The following is a 23,897-nucleotide window of genomic DNA, read 5'->3' on the forward strand; positions in this document are numbered from 1 at the left end:
AAGAACAAAGATTTCACGCTGGAAATGTTGCTTGCGCCTGTGTGGGTGTGTGTTCAGACGTATCCAATTCTGCGACCCCGTGGACTGTAGCCCACCAGGCTCCTCTGTCCATGGAATTTCCCAGGCAAGAATACTGAAGTGGGTTGCCATTTCCTCCTCCAGAGGATCTTCCCGGACCAAGAATCAAACCTATATTTCCTTCATTGGCAGGCAGATTCTTTACCACCAAGTCACCTGGATAGCAGAAATGGTGCTTGAGGGGACTGAAAAGTTAATGCTGGTCAGTCACGCAAGGAGAAATACTTTGTGTCTGCAGAAGCCTGCAGTTATGAAATAGCAGACAGGAAAAGGCAGGAGATTGGTGAGGCCACACATGGAGCAGTGGCTTTTAAGCTTTTGGATCATAACCTACAGAAAGAAATATAATCTAGGAGTATGGCTGGCGCACACCTACACACATGGACACACATAAACACATATTGGAAACTTACATACCACAAAATGATACCGCGTGTCCCACACAGGTTTTCTTCTTATCCTCCACACTTTGAAAATACTGGTGGAAAGCCACTAAATTCACTTCATATAACTCCACCAATAGGCCATGACTCAATGATTTAAAACTGTAAGGGGGAAGGGAGTGAGGTCCAGAAGAGCTTAATATGCCATATAAAGGAGTTTGGAACCACAGAAGGATTTTAAAGAGGGAGACAATATCTGCTAATGTGTGCCCATTTCTGTTTGACTTACATACTAGATCAGAGTGGTAGATGTAGCAGCTCCTGAGATGCTACGGGCAAACCAAAAGTGGGACTATAGTCACTGTCTGATATTTATATTCCCGTCTTTGTGTCCAATATCAGGTATTTTAACATTAGTCCTCCAGAATTCCTTGGGAGCTCTCTTTAAGACTTGTCTTAACTTTTTAACAGGCCCTAAATTGCATCTACATTTTTAGGATCTATACAGAGATACAGAGAGTCAGCAATTTGATCTTTATTAAGAAATGGAAAGTTTGCTCTTTGCTAACAGATCAGTCATAACTACCTGTTTCCACAAATCATAGGCATCCACAACCAGGTTTAGCTGGACCATTTTCTTCAAAGTGGTTTAAAAAAGACTTTCAGCTAGTTAGTTATCTCTGTGTCTGTTTAGCTCACTTAGAACCTCACTCCATTAAAAGCGCAGTAGGCCTCCGCCACTGATTTTTCTCTCTGGACTGTGAGCCCAGTTTATAACTCCCAGTTCTCTAGGGAAGAACTCCTTGTGGACAGCGACGGACCCCAGGAAGTCATATTTGTAACAGCCCTAGCAAACTAATATGTTAATTCAATGAAAAAAGGATAATCTTTTCATCAAATGGTTCAGGAGAAACTGGATATCCAGATGGGTAAAAGAAAATGAAGCTTGATCCTTACTTTACACCATGAAAAACAATTCAAAATGGATCATGGACCTAACATGGAGCTGAAACTATAAAACTTGCTGAAGAAAACATAAGAAAAAGATCCTTCTGACAGGGTTAATATCTGTAGAGTTCCTGAGATATGAAAAACACTATCAATAAGCCATGAAAACAAACTTCATCTTGTTCAGACAGAGAAGCCTGTCCTTGGTAAAAGGATCCCCAGCTTAAGTCAGGGGTGAGGGAGAAGGAGGAGGAGAAATGAAATCTTGGAGACCCAATTTACAGTAAGAAGTAAAGTGGTGTTACTAAGGAGAATGAACTTTCAGTATGGAATAGAACCCCCAGTGGCTGCATTTGAGAGTCTGGGAAAGTTCTGAGAGAACGGGAGTTGGCATCATTTGTTGTGTGACACAGCATGAGAAAGGGAAGGAGGGGGAGACAAAGTGGGAAGGTGGTTTTAAGGAGTTTTCTTATATTTGAGTATAAGCCCATTTTGACGTTTTCTAAGAGTCTACAAAAGATCCAAATTGATTTTCAATTTCTAATGATGTGCTGAGATGGATCCAGGTTTATCCAGATCTATTAATTCTAAGTGAATATAATGACACCTCTGAAGCCCCGAACACCTCCCTTGAAGTTTTAGTGTTTTACTGACATTATTATGGCATGCCATGTAGTCAAATTGACCCTGTGTTTATCTATCTCCCTAACTAGCTTATAAACAGGCCCTTTGAAGGTAGCACTTGGGTTTTAATCTTATCTTTGTGTCTTGCTCGTATCCAGCTTCCAGTCACTCCGAGAATTACACCAAGTAGGTGTTCAAAGGGCTTTCTTCAAAGGGTAAAAAAAAAAAATCCTCCTGCAAGGCGGGAGACCAGGGTTCGATTCTTGGGTCGGGAAGATCCCCTGGAGGAGGGCATGGCAACCCACTCCAGTATTCTTGCCCGGAGAATCCCCATGGACAGAGGAGCCTGGTGGGCTACAGTCCATGGGGTCTCAAAGAGTTGGACACGACTCAGCGACTAAGCGCAGCACAGGTGTTTAAAAATTAGTGTGAAATGGATACATGAGCGATAGATGAACGGAATCGAGCTTAAAAGGCAACGTCTTTAGCAAAATCCATGAGAACACCGACTTCTCTGCCACCACTTGATGGATTCTGAGGAATTACCTCCATCCTAGTCCTCGCTTTTTATCCCCAGCGTCCGCACTATGCCAAGCGCACAGGCGCAGTGGAATAACAGTGGGACACAACAGGCCTTGGAATAATCATTGTATCCTCTGGAATGAGGATTTCAGTACATCAGGAATGGCAGAAAGCGAAACAATCCAAGGCCAAACAGAAAGCAGCTGCCGGGGCCATGCTGCTGTATTGCCGCTTCTGCTGCTGCTGCTGAGTCGCTTCAGTCGTGTCCGACTCTGCGCGACCCCCTAGACGGCAGCCCACGAGGCTCCGCTGTCCCTGGGACTCTCCAGGCAAGAACACTGGAGTGGGTTGCCACTTCCTTCTCCAATGCGGCTGTACTGGGTGAGTGGCAAAGGACAGGAATCCCCAGGCGACCCCTGGGAACTGCAAGTGAGCGCGGGCGCCCGCCTCTCCTCCGAGGCGGTAGGTGGCGCTGTGGGCTCCCGCGGCCGCCGGGTCCGCGAGGCGCCGCTCTCTCAATGGGGTGGGGAGTTGGCCGAAGGACCTGCTTCTGGCCCTCTTCGGTGGCGGCGCTGGCCTGGCCTCCCCGCTGAGGGCTGGCTGAGCTCTCAGTCCGGCACCATGGGGAAGCGGGACAATAGAGTGGTGAGTACTCGGCGGGGAAAACAGTGGGGCGACGCGGGGCCCGGCGGCGGGAGAGCGGGATCGCTCGCCCTTCCCGCCTGGGCCTGAGTCAGCCGCGGCGCTCGGACCTTGAGACTGGAGATCCGGCTCCCCCCAGAGCGAGGCCGGCCCCGGACGCGCTTGCGCCGCGCACGCCGTTGGCGCCTGTGGGCCCCCCACTCCTTTCCCTTGTCTCTCTGGCCCCCCTTTTCTTTACATCCGGTCAGCCCTGCCGCACCCTCTGGCAGTGTTCTCTGGCATCCTTCTCTCCCGCATTCGGGCCAGCAGTGCCCACTTTATAGAGCCGCCAAGGGTCCTCTGACCCCTCCCTTAAACAAGTCCGAAGTCTGAGGCCCGGGAAGGCGCCGGAACTCGCCCCCGCCACCCCGACCGGTATCGCCCGCCCCATCTCTGCGCCCCTCTCGCGCACTCGGGTGACCCCGAGGCGCGGAGGTCTTGGACGCTCTCCCTACACCCGGGGGCCCTGCAGGGCGCCCAGTTCTAAGAGGCAAGCGGGCTCGCTGGTTTGAGAACCAGGATCAAAGCCAAATGCTTTGATGCGGCCCCAGAGCCCAGCACTACGTGTGTGTGTGTGTGTGTGTACGTCGCTCTGTCGTGTCCGACTCTTGTGACCCCATGGACTGTAGCCCGCTAGGCTCTTCTGTCCATGGGATTTTCCAGGCAAGAATACTGGAGTGGGTTGCCATTCCCTCCTCCAGGGGATCTTCCCAACGCAGGGATCGAACCCGGGTCTCCTGCATTGCAGGCAGATTCTTTACCATTTCAGCCACCTGGGGAGCCCACGGGGCACTTAGTAGGCCCCGAGAAGGAATAAATGGCTTGATGGTTGACTCTGGACTCAGACCCAGGCTGGAATGTCGGTTTGGGGCTCTCCGGAGTTGGATGACCTAGGATACGTTCCTGTTTTCATCTGTAAAGTGGAATCAGTGCAGCCCATAACTTTGTAGAATAGTTGAGACCGCACAAGGCAAGATGGGCGGGCGAATGTTTGGTCTGCAAGTTGTTACTCTGTAAATGAGATGAAAGAGATAGAGAAGTAACTAATAGCAGAATGTAAGAAGTGGCTGATGAAAACTCGAGGTTCTCCGTTTTGACAGGCGGAGGTGGGAGGAAGGCACTCTAGGTGTCCACTAGCTTGGTTTGGAAAGCCCAGGTTCTGAATCAGATTGGATGGGCCATAAACAGAAGGAATTTGCGATAAGCTTAGGTTACAGTTGCTAGGCTTGGCCATGATAGAGCTTTAAACCAACGTGCACCAAAATTTAAAAAATGCTGTCGAAGTTAATGTACTAAATGTAATGAACTAGCTTTTTAAAAATTAAGCGATTAATTTCCTTTGTTTGGGGGAAGGAGAGGTGCTCAAAGAGCTTTACTTCTCTGAAATACTTCATATGTTCAAAACTCTTATCTTAGTTTTTCATAGTCTTCGTAATCAAAGATATTTAGGAACCACAGTGGTGAAGTTTGATTACAAGGTTGAGGAATGTTCTTTTCTCCTGCCTTCCTTTCTGTAGGTCAGACCTTATGGTATTGATTCTCATAGAGTTGAAATGGTGTTCTCATGGAGCTTCCTTAGGCTTCAGGTATTGAGTGTTTTGGCTGTTTAATGACCTGAGGCCTTAAATGTTTAGAAATCACTGGACCTTGGGTACAGTTTTCATGCAAAGGCCTAAGATGTTTTGTTTTACTGGCAAAAGGTGTTAGTTTAGACATTTCTTTTAAAGCATTTGAAAACCGAAATTTTCAAGTTAGTTTCATTTACTAGAGCATTTTGACGACTCTGGGCTCTGCTGATTCCTTGGTATGTTGTCTCGGCATAGGTAGTTCCAGTAACATTTTGTATGCGCTTGAAAGGTTATAGAAAGGAAAACAGGAAATTAAGACATAGAAGACACAGGTTACCCAATTCAGCCTTCTCGCTGCAGTGGAGGAGGTGGAACTATTAAAGTGTTGGTCGCTCAGTCGTGTCCGACTTCTTTGCAACCCCATGGACTGTAGCCTGCCAGGCTCCTCTGTCCATGGAATTCTCCAGGCAAGAATACTGGAGTGGATAGCCATTCCCTTCTCCAGGGGATCTTCCAACCCAGGGATCGAACCCAGATCTCCAGCATTGCAGGCAGATTCTTTACCCTCTGAGCCACCAGGGAAGCCCCCAGAACTATTAAAACTGGGACTCCCCAAAAAAACACTGTGGGTCATCTGGTAACTTAGTTCAGTACATCATAACTTTTGACTTTAAATAAAATGAACATTTAAATAAAATGCAAATGCGTATTTGCATCTGAAAATAATGGCATTTTTTTCTTTTTACATTGATGATAAAAATCATGGTTTTAGAGATGACAGAATTGCTTTCTAAAAAGCCATAAATTTCAGGTTGAAGTTTTTTTAAAAAAATAGGCTTTACTTTTTGGAGCTGTTTTGGTCTCAAGGCAAAATTGGGCAGAAAGTACAGAGAGTTCCCATATGCTCCTTGCCCATAGACACGCCCTGCCTCCCCTATCTTCAACTCCCACACCTGAGCAGTATGTTTGTTATGGGTAATGATCATACATTGGCACATCATTTTCATCTGAAGTCCTTAGTTTAGGTTGATCCCTGGGTTGGAAGATTAGAGTTTCCTTTTAATATTGTACATTCTTCTTTATTTATTTTGATATTGTACATTCTTAAGCAACTTTTTTCCCCCCACTAAATATTTTAATCCTTGAGATTTGTAAAGCATGAAGGTGTTAGTTGCTTAGTCGTATCCGACTCTTTGCAACTCCGTGTAGCCCACCAGGCTCCTTTGTCCTTGGAATTCTCCAAGCAGCAACATTGGAGTGGGTAGCCATTCCCTTCTCCAAAGGATCTTCCTGACCCAAGGATCGAACCTGGGTCTCCCACATCGCAGAAGATTCTTTATACCGTCTGAGCCACTGGCCACCCTTTGTGCCCATTATTTTCCAGAAGTTTCTTTCATGTTCTTTTCTGTTTTTACTAAAACAGATGTATCCTCTAGATAAAAATAGGTAATCAAAGTAACAAATGAAGTTCTCCACATTTTGTCCTCAACAACTTTACTGCAGTTGCTCTTTTCCTAGCTGCCCACTTTCATATTTCCTTGAGCCCATTTTGCCATCCTGACTTCCAAAAAGCAAACCCGTTTTCTGTTACCCAAGCTCATGGAGCAGTTTGGAGCCACAGAAAATTCTAGTTACATATAAGTGTGGGTGTTTGATTTAAAAGGTCACAGTATTTAAAATGATTAAGTCATAGACATTTTAAGAAATTGCACAATTTATTTTGATCTATGCTCATCCATTATATATACTATATATAACACACTAATGTTAGAAGCATTATTTTTCACACTTATGCGTAGTAAGTGAAAGAGCTTTACCTTTGTGTGAGACGGTTACTTATTTGGTTTTTAAAACCTTTTTGTTGTGCATCATAAAGAGGAGCACTGTTGCTCAATGATTATGAGCACAGACTCATGATCAGGTGTTTCGCAAGGAGATTTTAAGATGCACTTCATAAGTATTACCATTGTAATTGAAATAAATAATGGAGCTATTTAGAGTGTACTTAAGCAGACTGGGCATAGTGTTTATCAAAAGCTTGAAAGTTAAGCCTTATTACATACTCAGTAATAGCTCATGTAATTGTGCCATGATTAACATGGCCTCCTAGCATATGAATGTACTATTTTATATTCCTCTGAAAAGTAAGCAGTAAGATAGGATGATACATACTTTGAGGACGCAGTTTCACAGTAGACATTAAAACTCATTAATGAGTTTTTAAGATATATGCTAGAAAATTTAAAGGCTGTAAAACATAGTAAATGTATCTTTAGATTATTTAAAACTACAGTGAAAAATTGCCACTATACTAAGTCCTCTGCATACGAACCTTCAAGTTGCAGACTTTCAAAGATGCAAACACGCTTTCGCATGTATAGTCACGTAAGTTAGTTCGCCTGTCTGGCGTATATTGTCATGTGTGTGCATCCTCTTCAAGTAGTTGTGCTTTTGTGTACTGTACAGTAGAACACAGTAGTGCGGTATGTTCATGTCAAGTCCTGAATGTCCAGCAGCAAGCATAAAGGCAGTGGTGATATAGCTGTTACTACTGTACTCTTCGAGGTAATGTACTATAATATTAAAAAATGTTTTCTTGGGACTTCCCTGGAGTCTGCCTTCTAGTACAGGGGATGTGCGTTTGACCCCTGGCCAGGAAACTAGGATCCCACACGCCATGGGGCAGCTGAGCCTGGGCACCACAACTAGAGAGCCTATAACTAAGACCCTCTTTTCGTGGCACAGCATAGTCTAACTGAGAAATGGTTCATTGCTGCATAGAACAGAATCGTTGCATAGAACAGAATGACAGGTGTTTTGATTTGTGGGCAGCTCATGAGGTACTGGGAGAAGGCGATGGCACTCCACTCCAGTACTCTTGCCTGGAAAATCCCATGGATGGAAGAGCCTGGCAGGCTGCAGTCCATGTGGTTGCAAAGAGTCAGACACGACTGAGCGACTTCACTTTCATGCACTGGAGAAGGAAATGGCAACCCACTCCAGTGTTCTTGCCTGGAGAATCCCAGGGACCGGGGAGCCTGGTGGGCTGCCGTCTGTGGGGTCACACAGAGTCAGACACGACTGAAGTGACTTAGCAGCAGCAGCAGCATGAGGTACTGACTTACGAGCTTTTTAATCTTTTCAATTCACTTCAAATGCCAAACAACTATCGAATGGTTGCTGTTGAGTTCGTAGGCAGCTTCTCACGTAATTGTAAGAGGATCAACCGCGATGATTGCTCTCAGATGGTCATTGTAAACTTGAGATGACTGGCCGCTGTGCTCCTCACCTTCAAGGCTCTTCTTTTTTCCCTCTGCAGCTCTTCTTCAACTACACTGCTCTGTACATTTCAATAGCAGTTCTTGGGCCAAATGCCTTGTTGATATTGGGAGTTGTCTCCACTGCTTTTCAGCGCATTTTGAACTCTTAATAGGAAAATCCGCTCAAATTTGCTTTTTGTCTAACATCATTTCCATAGTCCAAAGTAAATATAAAATAAACAAGTAATAAGTCATTAACCAAAAACCATAAAATGAGAAATGTGCATTAATTATGACCACATTTATTATGAATGTATTCCAGTGTCAAACGGCAAATTTCAACAATGCAAAAACCGCTGTTATATTTGCACCAACCTAGTATTTCATTTGGGAAATATAGTGTATTTGATGACTCTCAGGTTGATGGCTATTTGGGTATTTTCAATATTTCCTCTTCTGGTGATACAGTTTTTAACATCCATGTATATATTTATAACTTTGAAAATAAAGTTTTTACAGGTTCAGGCTTAAAACGGTTTACCATTAAATACTGCTAAAATTATGACATACTCCTGGTTTAAAAGTGATGATCTCAGTTTGTACATTATATTTTTGATCATTAAGATGGTCAGTGTCATTGGGTGGGCCAACAACTGCTCTGTTGTGGCCTTTGTTGGTTGTCATTTCCACATAAACTGATTCAAAATCTCAGTAGAGACAATTGAATTAAATATTTGAGGGCATAACATCTGATATTAAAAATATAACTTTTATGCCTCGGTCTTCAACATTGCATTGACAGCCACATGTAGCCCCCATCCTGTAAATGTCTCTGACCTTAGGAATTCTAGCTGTAAGAAAATTATATTAAAGGTTTAGCCGTTGTCATCTCAGGTAATTAGGCAGTATCCAGTTGAAGAAATAATTCTCGTAATGTGTTGTTTACAGTGGTTGTGTATTGGTTACTCTGCCAGAGAAATCTAGACATATATAACTTAAATTTGTTATGAAGGTGGAAAATTTTGTCATTTTTAAAGATTTTAAGTAAAATGCAATGGCTGAAAGTACCTTTTTATTTATTTTTTTTGGAATGTTAAGTACTAAATTTCAGGCCTTAAAATCAATCTTTGTGATAGTCATTTTCAACCAAATTTCTTTTTATTTAAAGAGTAGAAGATGGAGAAGGAAATGGCAACCCACTCCAGTATTCTTGCCTGGGAAATCCCATGGACAGAAGAGCCTGGCAGGCTACAGTCCATGGGGTTGTTAGAGTCGGACATGACTTAGCAACTCAACAACAACAACATGGATTTGTCAGTTTCTGTTATGAGTACTGTAAGAAGTTAAATAATTAAAAGCATTATTTGTGATAAAATAAAAAGTGGAAGAGTTTTTAATAAATGTTTATTGACTTGAATTAAATTGGAAAACTTAATCATAGGATCAAGAAGTTGAGACTGAATTAAAGACTGGATTTTGTATCTGTTCTAAAGTGAATTCTAATAAAACATGGTCTGCTAGACACTGTCCTTAACAAATATTCTGCTTTATTTTGTCTCAGTATGTTTTTGGGCAAAGTGTATAAAAATATGTATTTCTGCTCTAGTAAGTGTAGTTTACAGAGCATAATATTATAGTTTTGTGGGGTTTTATTATACAGAAATATATGTAACATAAAGTTCATCATTTTAACCATTTTTAAGTGTATAGTGCATTAGATACATTGACGGTGTTATACAGTTATCACCACTATGCATTTCCAGAAGTTTTTCATTATCTCAAACAAGAAGCTTTGTACCCATTACACCACTCTCAGCCCCTGGTAAACTCTTTTTTTTGTCTCTGAGTTCACTTATTCTAAGTACCCCAAATAAGTTGAATCATGCAATAGTTGTCCGTTGGTGTCTGCTTTATTTCACTTAGTATGCTTCCAAGGTTCATCTGTGTTGTAGCATGTATCAGAATTTCATTCTTTTCTGAGGCTGAATAATATTCCATTGTATGTACTGAATTGGCCAAAATGCTCATCTGGATTTTCCCATAAGATGGTATGGAAAAACCCAAACAAACTTTTTGACCAACCCAATATATGGTACATTTTGTTTATCCATTCGTCCATAGGTGGATGTGTGGATTGTTTCCACCTTTTGGCTGTTGTGAATAACGCTGCTGTGAACGTGGGTTTACATGTATCTGTTTGAGCCCCTCCTTTCCGGTCTTCGATCCTACTTAGAAGTGGAGTTGCTGAATCATATGGCAATTCTATGTTTAACTTTCTGAGGAATCGTCAAACTTTTCCAAAACAGCCGCACCATTTTTTATTCTCACCTGCAGTGCTTAACGGTTCCAATTTCTTCACATCCTTGACAACACTTTTTATTTTCTGTTTTTCATAGTAGCCATTCAACTAGTGTCTCATTGTTTTGATTTGCACTTCCCTCATGACTAGAAACTCCAGGAGATGAGGGAAGACAGAGGAGCTGGGCATGCTGCAGTCCTTGGGGTTTCAGAGAGTTGACAACAATGACAAGTAACAGCGAACATCTTTTCATGTGCATATTGGACACTTGTATATCTTCTTTGAAGAAATGTCTTGAGTCCTTTGCATATTTTTGAATGGGGTTTGGGGGTTTTTTGTTGTTGAGTTGTAGGATTTTATTTTCTTCCATTCTGTGGCTTGTCTTTTCAGTCTTTTGATAGTATTCTTTGATGCACAAATATTTTTAATTTTGCTGAACTTTTGTTTATTTTTTCTTTGGTTGCCTTGCATAATTAATTTTTGATAGTTAACCATCTGTGTATAAAATTGCTATTAGGATGGCACAGTATTTCCTGAGATAAAAGATAAAGTAGAATAAACAATGAATTTAGTGTTAGGTCTTCCATCCTTGAAACCGAGTTTCTTCATTTACCTACCCTTAGAGCTTTGTTGGGCTTTTGGAGAAAGTAAGAGAAAGTAAGAGAAGAGGTATCAAGTTATTTTCATCAAATTTCTGGTGAAGATACATTTTCTGTGAAATAGTGGTATTACTTACCTCCCAAACTTCTGAGGCCTAATGTTGTTGTTCAGTTGCTAAGTGAGTCCAGCACCCTGCAGCCCCATGCACCGCAATGCGCCAGGCCTTTCCGTCCTTCACTGTCTCCCTGGTTTGCTCAGACTCAGGTCCGTTGAGTTGGTGATGCCATCCAGCCATCTCATCCACTGTTGCCCCCTTCTGCTCCTGCCCTCAGTCTTTCCCAGAATCAGGGTCTTTTCTAATGAGTCAGCTCTTCACATCAGGTGGCCAAAATATTGGAGCTTCAGCTTCAGCACCAACCCTTGCAATGAATATTCAGGGTTGATTTCCTTTAGGATTGACTGGCTTGATCTCCATGCTGTCCACGGGACTCTGAAGAGTCTTCTCAAACACCACAGTTCAAAAGCATCAATTCTTCGGTGCTCAGCTTTCTTTATAATCCATCTCTCACATCCGTACGTGACTACTGGAAAAACCATAGCTTTAACTAGATGGACCTTTGTTGACAAAGTGATATCTCTGCTTTTAATACACTGTCTAGGTTGGTCATAGCTGTTTTTCAAAGGAGAAAGTGTCTTTTAATTTCATGGCTGCAGTCACCATCCACATTGATTTTGAAGCCCAAGAAAATGAAATCTGACACTGTTTCCATATTTCCCCCATCCATTTGCCATCAAGTGATGGGACCAGATGCCATAATCTTCGTTTTTTGATTGTTGAGTTTTAAGACAGCTTTTTCTCTCTCCTCTTTCACCTTCATCAAGAGGCTCTTTAGTTCCTCTTCACTTTCTGCCATAAGTGTGATGTCATCTGTATATCTGAGCTTGTTGATATTTCTCCTGGCAGTCTTGATTCCAGCTTGTGATTTATCCAGCCCAGCACTTCGTATGATGTACTCTGCATGTAAGTTAAATAAGCAGGGTGACAGTATGCAGCCTTGACGTTCTCCTTTCCCAGTTTTGAACCAGTGGTTGTTCCATGTCCAGTTCTAACTGTTGCTTCTTCACCTGCATACAGGTTTCACAGGAGGCAGGTAAGATGGTCTGGTATTCCCATCTCTTTCAGAATTTTCAGTTTGTGGAATATACACTTTGACTGTGATCTACACAATCAAAGGCTTTAGCATAGTCAGTGAAGCAGAAGTAGATGTTTTTCTGGAACTCTCTAGTTTTTTCTGTGATCCAGCGGATGTTGGCAATTTGATGTCCTATTCCTCTGCTTTTTCTAAATCCAGCTTGTACATCTGGAAGTTCTCAGTTCTACTGTTGACACCTAGCTTGACGGATTTTGAGCATTATTTTGCTAGCATGTGAAATGAGTACAACTTTGTGGGAGCTTGAACTCAAGTTCTTTGGCATAGTTTGACCTAGTATGCGTTTATAGTAAAGATTGCTTTATGAGTAAGAAAATGATTATTTTAATGGAGTTAATTTTTGTTTTTTTCCTCAAGGCCTATATGAACCCAATAGCAATGGCCAGATCAAGGGGTCCAATCCAGTCTTCAGGTCCAACGATCCAAGATTACTTGAATCGACCAAGGCCTACCTGGTATTTGTGAAACAATTTACCTATGTAAATATATATAAGGTTTTCATAAATGTTTTAAAGGTCATTTTACAACTTCTACTGATTGCCAAGCAGTTGCTAGATACATCATCATTTGAAGTAGTATTTAATATGTGCTTACTTTTGAACGTATAAAACACATGCATGAATATAAAGCAAGCATTTCGGAACCCACCACCTAGTATAGCTAAAGCACTGCCAGAGAACCTTTCATACCAAACACATCTCTGTCTCCTGAAAGAGACCTTAACCTTGCAGCATTCCAGGCTATTTGAAATGGTAGGTTTGAATAATTTAACCTTTCTTTGAGGTGTAACAAGTGTTGAGAAAGAAAATGTTAGGCCTTGTTTCTGGTTTTATCTGCTGGCTTTACAGTATGTTAGGATTTCCCACTGTCTAAGTTGTGTGTTAAAGTTTGTTTTGTTTTGCCCTTGTTGAGTGGCTCTGATCTTTTGTAAATAAAGCATCATAGCTCTAACATTATTATTTTTCAGTATGTCTTGTTATTAAATACCCATACTCCTGAAGTGACATAAGAGAAGATTCAGAGCTGTTAGCTTTTTATTCCTTCTAAGGGCCCCCAAGAGCTGGGCAGCTATAGTTGAAACTTGTGCTTACACACAACAAGGAATCCTTCCTTTGAGTTAAATACAAAGTAAGCTGTGTCTGCCCCTTCATCAGTGCCATTGTTTATTGTTGCAGCATACAGGAAAATAAATTATTGCAAAACAAAGTGTGTTTTATCTTTAAGATTGGGGAGAAGGGATGAATACTTTTTATCTTTTTTTTTTTTTGAGAAGGGAAAGGGGAAGTGCCTAAGCTAGTGAATTATACATGTGGTCAGACATCCCCAAGACAACCCTCAGGTTGGGTAATTGCTAGAAGGATTCACAGATAGTTGTACTCATGGGCAAGATTTATTATGGTAGAAGGATACCAGGCACAGTCAGCAGAGGAGAAAGGCACACGGGGAGAAGTCCGGGGGAGACTGGGAGTCAGCTTCTAGGACTGCTCTGTGGAGTCGCACAGGATGCTGCCTTTAATCCCCTCAGCGGTGAGTTGTGATAACATGTGTGAGGTGTGGCCAGCTAGTGTGATCCAGTATGTCCAGCTTTTTTACTGGTGATTGGTCAGCCTCTGCCTATCAGCTGCCAAAATTTCAGACTTCCAAAAGGAATGCAGATGTTCATATAAACTGTTGTATGTGTATAGATAGGCATGGTGAGCGCTCTTATCAGGGGACGGTGCCAAAATCTAAGTTCCCAGATGCCAGCCGGGGCCGCTCTTTCTTGTAAGCAGGTGCATTATAAAGTGGGTGATTTAGTAGTAGACTGTAGTAGTTCAGTCATACAGGCCTTAACTCACCCTGACACTGCAGCTACTCGCTTTGTGACCTTCCCTAAGCTGCAGCCTCTTTCTCTCCTATATAATGGGAGTAGTAATGCTACCTTTTCTCAGAGGATTGTTGTGAGGATTAAAGGAGGATGTATTTAAAACAGTACCTGTTGTGTGCCTGTGTGCTCACTTGCTAAGTCATTTCCAACATGGACTATAGCCCACCAGGCTCCTCTGTCCATGGGAGTCTCCATGCAAGAATACTGGAGTGGGTTACCATTTCCTCCAGGGGATCTTCCCAGCCCAGGGATTGAACCTGTGACTCTTGTATTGACAGGCAGATTCTTTACCACTGAGCCACCTAGGAAGCCCTTACCTACTGTATGGAAGTACTCAAATGTTTGGTGTTTAAATATTAGTGTATATTTATATAAACTTATATAAATTTAAATACATATAAATTTTTATAAAATATTAGTTCTTATAAACCCATGTTCTGGAGAGGAATGATTATGTTATCTGATAGGATTTGTTATGATAATTAATTTACAAGGACATGAGCAAAGGAATTTTAAATGTAGCAACACTGGAACTGGAATGGAGGCTTATTAGGATATTAAAAAACTATGGAATTTTTGTTGTCAGCATCCATCTCTAATTTGAACTGCTTGAAAATTTATTGTACATTCTATTTTTGAAGGGAAGAACTGAAAGAACAACTAGAAAAGAAAAAGAAAGGCTCCAAGGCATTGGCTGAATTTGAAGAAAAAATGAATGAGGTTTGTAAATTGTGCCTTTATAGAAAAAGACACTAATCTTTTTTCTTACAATAAAAAAAATGAGATAATTTTTAATAAGCCGAGAGCTTGGGCCTAGCTCTTTAAGGGGACTCTATTTTAGAAGTGTTTTTGTTACATTGAATATGATTTGTATTTAAGTATTTGACTTCTTTAAAAAAGAAATAGAGAAAACTGTCTTACGGTGATTTAAATCATCTTACGTTTTCTAAGTGTTAGGTTCGTCCCTCCTCTCCCCTGGTCCCCAGGCCTCCATCTTACCCTGGGATTTCCACCGTGATGTTTGCGTGTTTGATTACAAATCTACATGTAGTATTTCAGCCACAGTATAGATTAATTGAACTTTTATTGTCTGGAAAGAGAATTTAACCACCTTTCTTAAAAAGAAAAAAGTTCTCAGTCTTAGTAATAACACCTACTCCTCCTTTCAGTATACAGTGTGGAATTTCCACCTCATAATATCCTCTTTGAAAGGAACTCATTAGAGGCTCCTTTGGTGACGGGGAAAAGGATTCTTAAGCCTGCAGCATCTTTTGACTGTAATTAGAGGCTGAGATGGGAGCAGGATAGAGGATGGAAGGAAGGAAGTAGTTGTCTGCACATTTCAGTATAAAAGGGGAAGGGGCGACAGGCTGAGATGGTTGGATGGCATCACCGACTCAACGGACATGAGTTAGCGCAAACTCAGGGAAATAATAAAGGACAGGGAAGCCTGGCGTGCTGCAGTCCATGGGCTCTCAAAGAGCTGGGCACAACTTAGTGGCTGAACAACAATGGGCAGCAACATTTAGATATATTAGGAGGGGAGAGACGACCTCTGATGTGTTTATAATTTTTCTGCAGAACTGGAAGAAAGAACTAGAAAAACACAGGGAGAAATTGTTAAGTGGAAGTGAGAGCTCATCCAAAAAAAGACAGGTAATGCCATTTTTATTTTATCGCTATTCTTACTCTCAGAGTTCGGTTTACATAGTAATGCTGTGTACTGCTGTTAATAAGTCCACTGGAAAACACTACCTTATTTAGATTTGTATTTGTTTGCTTTTAGAGAAAGAAAAAAGAAAAGAAGAAATCTGGTAGGGTGAGCAAAAGTTTTCCATTTTTTCTAAGTGTTATATTCAAGAGCCTACAAAACAAAAAGTAAGAGTAATTGATACAAACTGTATGCTAACTCTAGATAAGTCAGAGTCTGAAGGTCCTTTGGTAGTTATGGGTGGTTTTCTTCTGTTAGTGATAATAAAAGGAAGGTGCTGACCTCCTTATAATCTTGTGACTCCTTCGTTACAATTAAAGAGGGAAAATTGACTACTACTGCCACATCTTTTGTTACTTTGGGGGGGGTGTGAAATTTGACATTTAATATTTAAGTCATATGGCATCTGTTTCTCAGAAACTAGATTGATTTCGTTAAGTATTTGAGAGACTTAGTAAAAGAAAAGTTCCTGCATCTCACAAGCTTTAATTGTTTTGTGTTTGGTCAAGTATTCATCTTCTTCTTCATCAAGCTCTGATTCTTCCAGCAGTTCTTCAGATTCTGAAGACGAGGTAATGTTTGCTGCCGTGATGAAGTGTGAAATACATGACATGGCATTTCTGATATCTTTCATAGCAAGGGGAAACCTGTTATGAAGTGTCTGTTGGAAATGTTTACTTCCAAGTTTTGATTGATTATTTCTGAGAGCACTGACATGAATAAATAACTAGATACTTAAAATATTGGTAAATGTATTTTTTAGATTCCTAAATTCGTCTTGTTCATTTAAGAATATTAGTAGAAGAAATGGATTTAAAAATCACAAAGTCCATTTTAGCTAAGAATTACATGTGACTCAAATCACTTAATGTTTTTAATTTTAAAAAATGATGTATGTATGTTATATTTTAAATATTAATTTTAAAATAAAACATATTTACAAGCTGATATTTTCATTAAGTTTTGTTCATTGATGAAGTTTTGATGTCAATTAAATGCAACGAATATATGCAACGAAACAAAGCAAATTATTTATGTTTCATGTAGGATAAAAGACAAGGAAAAAGGAAAAAGAAAAAAAAGAGTCGTTCACATAAATCTTCTGAAGATTCCATGTCAGAAACTGAATCAGACAATAAGGTAAAATTGTTTAAATGAGCAATGTTTTGGATAGCAGACATTTACTTAGATTTTCTTTTTTTTTTTTTTTTTAGATTTTCTTTTCATTCTTACTATCTTAAATAGCTCTCAGCGTTGAAATGTGACACTGTTTTTTGTACTTTGATGCTCTGTGCCGCTTAATTGGTGCACTTAATATTGTACATAGGGCATTTTATTGTTTTCTAAATGCTCTAACATATAGATAGGTCTCTGTGTCTCAAAATTTTCATGGTAACTTTATGATAAACATGGCAGACATTGTTTTTCCCATCTTCATAAAGAATTTGTAGTGCAGATATAAAGCATCTTGCTTAAATTCATACAAATAGTATTAGAATTGAAAGTTGAATCTGTCTTTTGATATCTGATCCTTTTTATGGTACTATACCTCATCTGTTCTGTACTATCCAGAATTATCAGGTACAGTTAACTCTCAAACATTAGTGGTGATAAGAAATACATGCAGGTTATAATAAAAATGTAGATTCCTGGGCCCCATCTCCACAGTGTGATTTAGTGAGGCTGATTAGGATCAGAAGTCTACATTTTTAACAAATAGTCTCTATGATTCTGACGTGGTATTTCACAATTGACAAGCACTGTCCTGGGGGTCAAGGAGAACAAAACCACTGTGTGTTTTTATGGCGGATATCTGCTTGACCTACTGAGATTTCTTCTGATAAAATGCCTGGCATCTAGAAAGTACTCAGTAGATGGTAGTTTTGTTTTAAAGCAGAAGAGCCAGTTTAATGATACTGATAGCTAACATTTATTGAACGCCTGCTATGTATTAGGCCTAGTTCTAAGCACTTAACTTTTAACTCAGTCCTCTCAGCAACTCTATGAAGTAGATATTTATCCCATTTTATGGATAAGGAAGGCTGAGAGAGGTTAATAGCTAGCTCAGAGAGATTCAAAAGTAGAAATTCTTGCCTGGAAGTAGATTTCTTTCAATCATAATCACCTTCTTGATATTTTTGTTCATTGTGGTATAATGCTATATCTTTCACATTTAAAATTAATATATATATATATTTGTTTAGGATAGTTTAAAAAAGAAAAAGAAGTCAAAAGATGCAACTGAGAAAGAAAAGGTAATTTATATTTTATGTTGTCTTTTGTATATTTGTGTATATATATATATTTCAGTATTACTCATTTAGTTTTGACTGCGCTGGGTCTTCATTGCTTTGTGTGGACTTTCTCTCTTTGCAGCGAGTGGTAGCTACTCTTTGTTGCAATGCATGGACTTCTCATTGCCGTGGCTTCACTTGTTACAGGCTCTGAGGCATGCGGGCTTCAGAAGTTGTGGCAAACAGGCTCAGGAGTTATAGTACCTGTGCTCAGTTGCTCTGTGGCATGTGGAATCTTCCCGGGCCAGGGATTGAACCTATGTCCCTTGCACTGACAGGTGTATTCTTCCCACTGAGCCACCGGGGAAATCTCTCCATTGTTTTAATTTAAGATACTTCATTTCCTTTAAGAATTGCTTCAAGAAATTAACAATAAAGCACTCCCTTTTTAACTTAAGATTTCTTTTGCTTTTTGGGTTCGTTATTGAAGGTAAAAGATGAGAAGAGTATTCCTGCAGAGAATTTGTGTAGATGTAGTGTATTATCTCAAAATTGAAATAATGAAGATTTTAAACATTCCATTTGCTTCCTCACTCATTTTATTTTATTTTATTTTAAAAATATGGAATGCTTCACAAATTTGCGTGTCATTCTTGTGCAGGGGCCATGCTAATCTTCTCTGTATCATTCCAATTTTTAGTATATGTGCTGCCGAAGTGAGCACTCCTCACTCATTTTAAAGAAGGCCCTTTTAATGAAAGAACATGGATTTCTGTTTCAAATTGAGTATAACATAGATAATTTGAAAAATCTTTTTTCTACTGTAAGTAGATGTTTTATCTTCATTTATAGCTTATCTATACTTAATGCTAAATTTATGCCTATCTAAGTTTCTAATTTATAATTTTTAGTCTTTCTGATTCCCTGGAAAAGGAAATGGCAACCCACTCCAGTGTTCTTGCCTGGGAAACCCCATGGACAGAGGAGCCTGGCGGACTACAGTCCACGGGGTCACAAAGAGTCGGGCACAACTTAGCACCTGAGCACACGTGCAGTCTTTCTGATTATTAAAAATAAAAGCCTAAAGAAAGCATTACTAATAAAAGAAAATTAAATACCAATGTCACCAAAGTTTATTCAGTCTTTTTATATCATTCCAATGGACATGAACTTGGGCAAATTCTGGGAGGTGGCGAGGGACAGGGAGGCCTGGTGTGCTGCAGTTCATGGGGTCGCAAAGAGTCGGGCACAACTTGGTGACTGAGCAACAACAAAAATTGAGGTGAAATTCACATAATATGCTATGAACCATCTTTCAAGTATAATTTTGTGATACTTAGCTTGTGTACAGTGTTGGGCACTGTTGAGCAGATCAGCTCTTTAGTTTCAAGACTTTTTCATAATTCCGTTAAAAATACCCATACTCATTAAGTCCTCAGCTCCTTCTCTGCTCTTCTCGTCCTGTGCTGGCCTCCAGTCTGCTTCATGGCTCCGTGGGTTTGCATCTTCCGGCTGTACCAGATAGAGCAGTTACACTGCATGTGACCTTCTGTGACTGGCTTCTTTCCCTCAGTCCATAATGTTTCCTCTTGGGTGTATATGTAGAAGGGGCTTCTTTTTTTTTTTTTTTTTTCAGTTTGCAAATAAATACACTAAAAAAGAAAGCATATTGACAAAGTTGGTTTCATTAATTCCAAGGATTCAAGGATATAAAATTTATTAATATAACTTGCCATATTAACTGGTCAAAGGAAGGAAACTGTGATTATTTTCAGTTCCAATAGGGTGTGTTATAATTTCAACAGAAATTCCTGATTTTCAAAATCTTTATAAAATAATAAGTGGTTACTTTCATGTGTTTAAAAACAATGTAAAACTGAAAACTGGCAGTTTACAAACATGAAATAACTAATAAAACATCTGCACTATGATTTTGAAGTACTTCAGAATATACAAAATATAGAGTAATATATACATATATAATAAATAACACATATACATACCCAGTAGAATTAGCAAATGGTTTACATTTTGTCATGTCTTGTTTTATTGGCAGAAGTCTCTGTCACACTCTCCTTCACTGTAGGCAGCTGTTTTTCAAATTACTGTGTATCCTTCCCATCCACCTTTAGATAAGTGTGTGTTCACACTTATTTTCAAAATGGTGTCATTGTGTTTTCTTCTGAAACTTGTTTTTTTTTCATGTAACAGTGGTGTTGACATTTATCCTTCTTGATACTCTGAAGGTTGTTTCTTCTGTTTCTAGTCCATTATTTTAATGCACCACAATTTGTATTTCTATTCTTTTGTTTGTAGACATCTAGGTTGTTTTCTTTCTTGAGTAGTGCAAACAGTGCTGCCGTGGCTATTTGTTATCTTTTTCTCCTTTTCCTTAGCTTTTCGTTGATTTTCTAAGGTATACCTGGGACTATAATTTCTGGGTCCAGGGAACATATTGATACATTTAAAGTGTCTGCATTTTGCTCGCCAAAGTGCTTATTTTCTAATTTACACTCCTACTAGTAATATATGATAGTACCCCTGTTCCTCATACATACCTAGCACACTGTTGAGACCTTCTTTTTCACTAGTTTAATGTGTGGAGATGTCTGAGCCCCTCCATTGATTAGCCATGCAGATTTCATTCTCTGTGGATTGCCTCTTCATGGTCTTGGCCCATTTTTCCATTTGATTTAAATCTTTCCAATTGGTAAGTTATATACCTTGATTGCTAATCTTTCAGACACATAGTTAACATCTCTTAAGAGAAGTCTACGATTTCTCTTAATCTTATTTAGGATGTCTATTATAATCTTATAATGTTTTAATTTTCAGTCATATATATCAATCATTATTTTTAGCTCCATTTTTATTTTAAATTGTTCCATAGTGCTTGGCAATGCAATACCTAAGTAGAGAATATAATGGAAAAATCTATTTCATTTATAATATTTACAAAAAATATATAGGAAAATCTTAAGGAGGTGAGCAGGACTAATTTAAAGAAAACTGTACACATCTATTCAGATACACATGAAAATTTAATAAAATTTCTGGGTGTGACTTTCCCTACTAGAAGTTGAAACATTTTTCATATACTTTGGTTAAAGCAATGTGGTATGGTACAGGAATAGAAAAAACAATGGAACATTGTAAAGTCCAGGTAAAAATTGGTAAGTATTTGTGGAATTTATACATGCCAGGGGTGGCATTTCTTGGGCAAAAGTGACTAACCATTTGAAAATTTTAAAGTTTAACACTCCTTAAGGCCAAATAAATTCCCAGATAAGTCAGAAATGTATGAAAATGTAACTAGAGAAAGACATGGGTGAATATAACATCAGAGTGAGAAAGGCCTTTGCCTCAAAACTCAGGAACTTTTGACCATATAATTCAAATTCTGAATGGCAAAAAGACATTTAAGCTATGGACAAAGTTTAAATATATATGAATAGACTAAGAAAAACTACTAGGAATATGTAAGACAAAAAACCTTGATCTTCAATAATTAAGAGAAAGAGAATACCTCACACGCACAAAAATAGGCAAAACAGGTGTGTATGTGCTTAGTTGTGTCCGATTCTGCAGCCCTATGGATGGCAGCCCGCCAGGCTCCTCTATCCGGGGCATTTTCCAGGCAAGAATACTGGAGTGGGTTGCCATTTCCTACTCCAGGGGATCTTCCCGACCTAAGGATTAAAACTGTCTTTTGCACCACCTACATTGGCAAGGTAGATTCTTTACCACTGTGCCACCTGGGAAACCCAAAAAACATGTTTAGGCAATTCTTAAAGAAAATATGAACTATATTCTAATAATCTGAGATTGCTATGACTGACGAAAGAATCTGATGAAGAGGCTTTTTGGTGATGTGTGATTGATGAATGAATGAAATAAACAATTTTGAGGGTTGTGGGAGAGGGAGACAATGATTTAGATGAAGGCTGCTTTGGTTTTTTATTTAGTCTTTATTGTTAGATAAAGATTTTTCCCTCACATACGGTTTACTCTGTTTCAACTTTAATAGCAAAAACCTATATGCCTGATGGGTTAAGTAAGTTGTGGGATATACTTTCAATGATACATACTTTCAATGTATATCAAAAGTGGCCAAAAATGATGGTGTAATTGGCATGGAAAGATACTATGGGGTGAAAAGAGTGGGTTACATAAACAGGTATTTATGTAAAGGCATACATACACACATAGATATTTCCCAAAATCCCTGTAGTGGGATTTGGGTGCATTTTCTTATAATGAATTATTTCTACTAAAATAATAAAGCTGTTTACAGAAACAAATCACCTGCAATCTAACATGTATCACCACCTTTAGTTTATTTCCTTGTTTACCTCTTCAAAATTGGGTTCATGCTATTAAAAAAATGGTCATTTTTTTCTGTGTAAGATTAGGTGGCGAACATTTTTTCCTCTATGTGGTTTTGTTTTTGTTATGAACTACTTCATACATACAGATAAAGTATATAGAAAATATAAAATGACAACTGGCATATCCAGAATGCAGCTTTAATACATCTTCATGTTTTGTCGCTTTTGCTTCAGGTGTTTTCAGAGTACTTCTCCCTTTTCCCAGTCTTACTCTCATTTTCTCCCCCTGAGTTGTACATTTTCTCATCATTAAATGCTTAGGGATTAAGTTTGGGGTTTTTTGTTTTGTTTTGTTTTTTTAATGTAAATTTAACACTTTAAATGCATTAGAGTGCAGTCATCTTTTTAGATTCTTTTCTATAGCACTAGGCCTGTCTGATCCAACCCTGGATAGAAACAAAAGAGTTAGAATGCAAAGGACCCAAATCTTATGCTATGTTTTCATTAACTCTTTAAGATTCTATCATGTTTAATTAGAGAAAGTAAAGAAGATATTACATCTAAGTGAATGTTTAGTTATTTCTTTTCAAGTTACTTAATAAAAGTAACTTTTATTGAAATTAGAAACTGATTCCTGATAAATGTCACCAATTTTAGACAGTTCTAAAATGAAAATGGGTAGTTTTTGTGATAATAGGAAAAATTTTTAAGTAGAACTTAGAAACATAAAATTCTTGTGCATACTATTATATCTGAGTCAACATACATGTATTTATTTTTCATAGGACATTAAAGGGCTCAGCAAAAAAAGAAAGATGTATCCAGAAGATAAACCATTATCATCTGAGTCAGAGTCAGAATCAGAGTATACTGAGGAGGTAAGTATATAATTAAATCCATTTTCTTTACTTTAAAATATCTAGTTATTTGACTTAATGAATGTGAATTATTAAAAAATAATTTTTCATAAGTATTTGACTCACTTTTCTAACATGTTAAATGCCATTTAAGATTAAATTCTGCATTTTTACAGAAGATAGTAATATAGTTTTTATTTTGATAATTATATTCCCACATACCTTTCCTACCTGAGAACTTTTATTTTTACTCTCCTAATATTTTCTTTAAATTTTACTACCATTTTGATGACATGAAAAATACTGTATAGTATGTAGCACATTAAAACACAGCATTCCCTTGTTTTGGTTTTTTTTTTTTCCATTTATTTTTATTAGTTGGAGGCTAATTACTTTACAATATTGTAGTGGGTTTGTCATACATTGACATGAATCAGCCATGGATTTACATGTGTTCCCCATCCTGATCCCCCCTCCCACCTCCCTCCCCACCTTGTTTTGGTTTTGAGCTGCTCTTTAGGAAGCAGAAAGGTTATAAGGTAAAGCAGAAATGTTGATAGGACCTCAGTTTTCCTATCCACAAAATGAGGAACTATGATTAGGTAATCTAGACCATCCTTTTCAGCTATAATATCCATGTCTGAGATTTTGTACTCTGTTGGAATTAGAGTCCATTCTTGGTTCATTTTGGTTTATAAGTTGTCATCTTTGATGTAGTCCTCTGCT

General features: G+C 39.0%; 1 protein-coding gene and 1 non-coding gene across 3 annotated transcripts in view; one reads left to right on the top strand and one right to left on the bottom strand.

Annotated features, from left to right (window-relative positions):
- The first annotated feature begins 3,054 nt into the window (after nucleotides 1-3,054).
- Nucleotides 3,055-23,897, top strand: part of FAM133B (family with sequence similarity 133 member B) — a 28,772-nt gene continuing 7,929 nt past the window's right edge. The window contains exons 1-9 of one of the 2 annotated variants that reach the window (XM_070471821.1): nucleotides 3,055-3,200; nucleotides 12,532-12,629; nucleotides 14,683-14,761; nucleotides 15,623-15,697; nucleotides 15,828-15,860; nucleotides 16,262-16,324; nucleotides 16,800-16,892; nucleotides 17,957-18,007; nucleotides 23,100-23,192. In XM_070471821.1, coding sequence (XP_070327922.1) covers nucleotides 3,177-3,200; nucleotides 12,532-12,629; nucleotides 14,683-14,761; nucleotides 15,623-15,697; nucleotides 15,828-15,860; nucleotides 16,262-16,324; nucleotides 16,800-16,892; nucleotides 17,957-18,007; nucleotides 23,100-23,192 — 609 coding nt within the window. In that variant the 5' untranslated portion in view covers nucleotides 3,055-3,176. Of the gene's footprint in view, nucleotides 3,201-12,531; nucleotides 12,654-14,682; nucleotides 14,762-15,622; nucleotides 15,698-15,827; nucleotides 15,861-16,261; nucleotides 16,325-16,799; nucleotides 16,893-17,956; nucleotides 18,008-18,686; nucleotides 18,810-23,099; nucleotides 23,193-23,897 lie in introns of those variants that run through there. The other variant, XM_070471816.1, reaches the window with a different exon arrangement.
- Nucleotides 18,603-18,710, bottom strand: LOC139036590 (U6 spliceosomal RNA). The gene has a single exon (XR_011489408.1). It is a non-coding gene; the product is annotated as a U6 spliceosomal RNA (small nuclear RNA).

This window comes from Odocoileus virginianus, chromosome 1 (genome assembly GCF_023699985.2).
Source record: "Odocoileus virginianus isolate 20LAN1187 ecotype Illinois chromosome 1, Ovbor_1.2, whole genome shotgun sequence".
Lineage (NCBI taxonomy): Eukaryota > Metazoa > Chordata > Mammalia > Artiodactyla > Cervidae > Odocoileus > Odocoileus virginianus.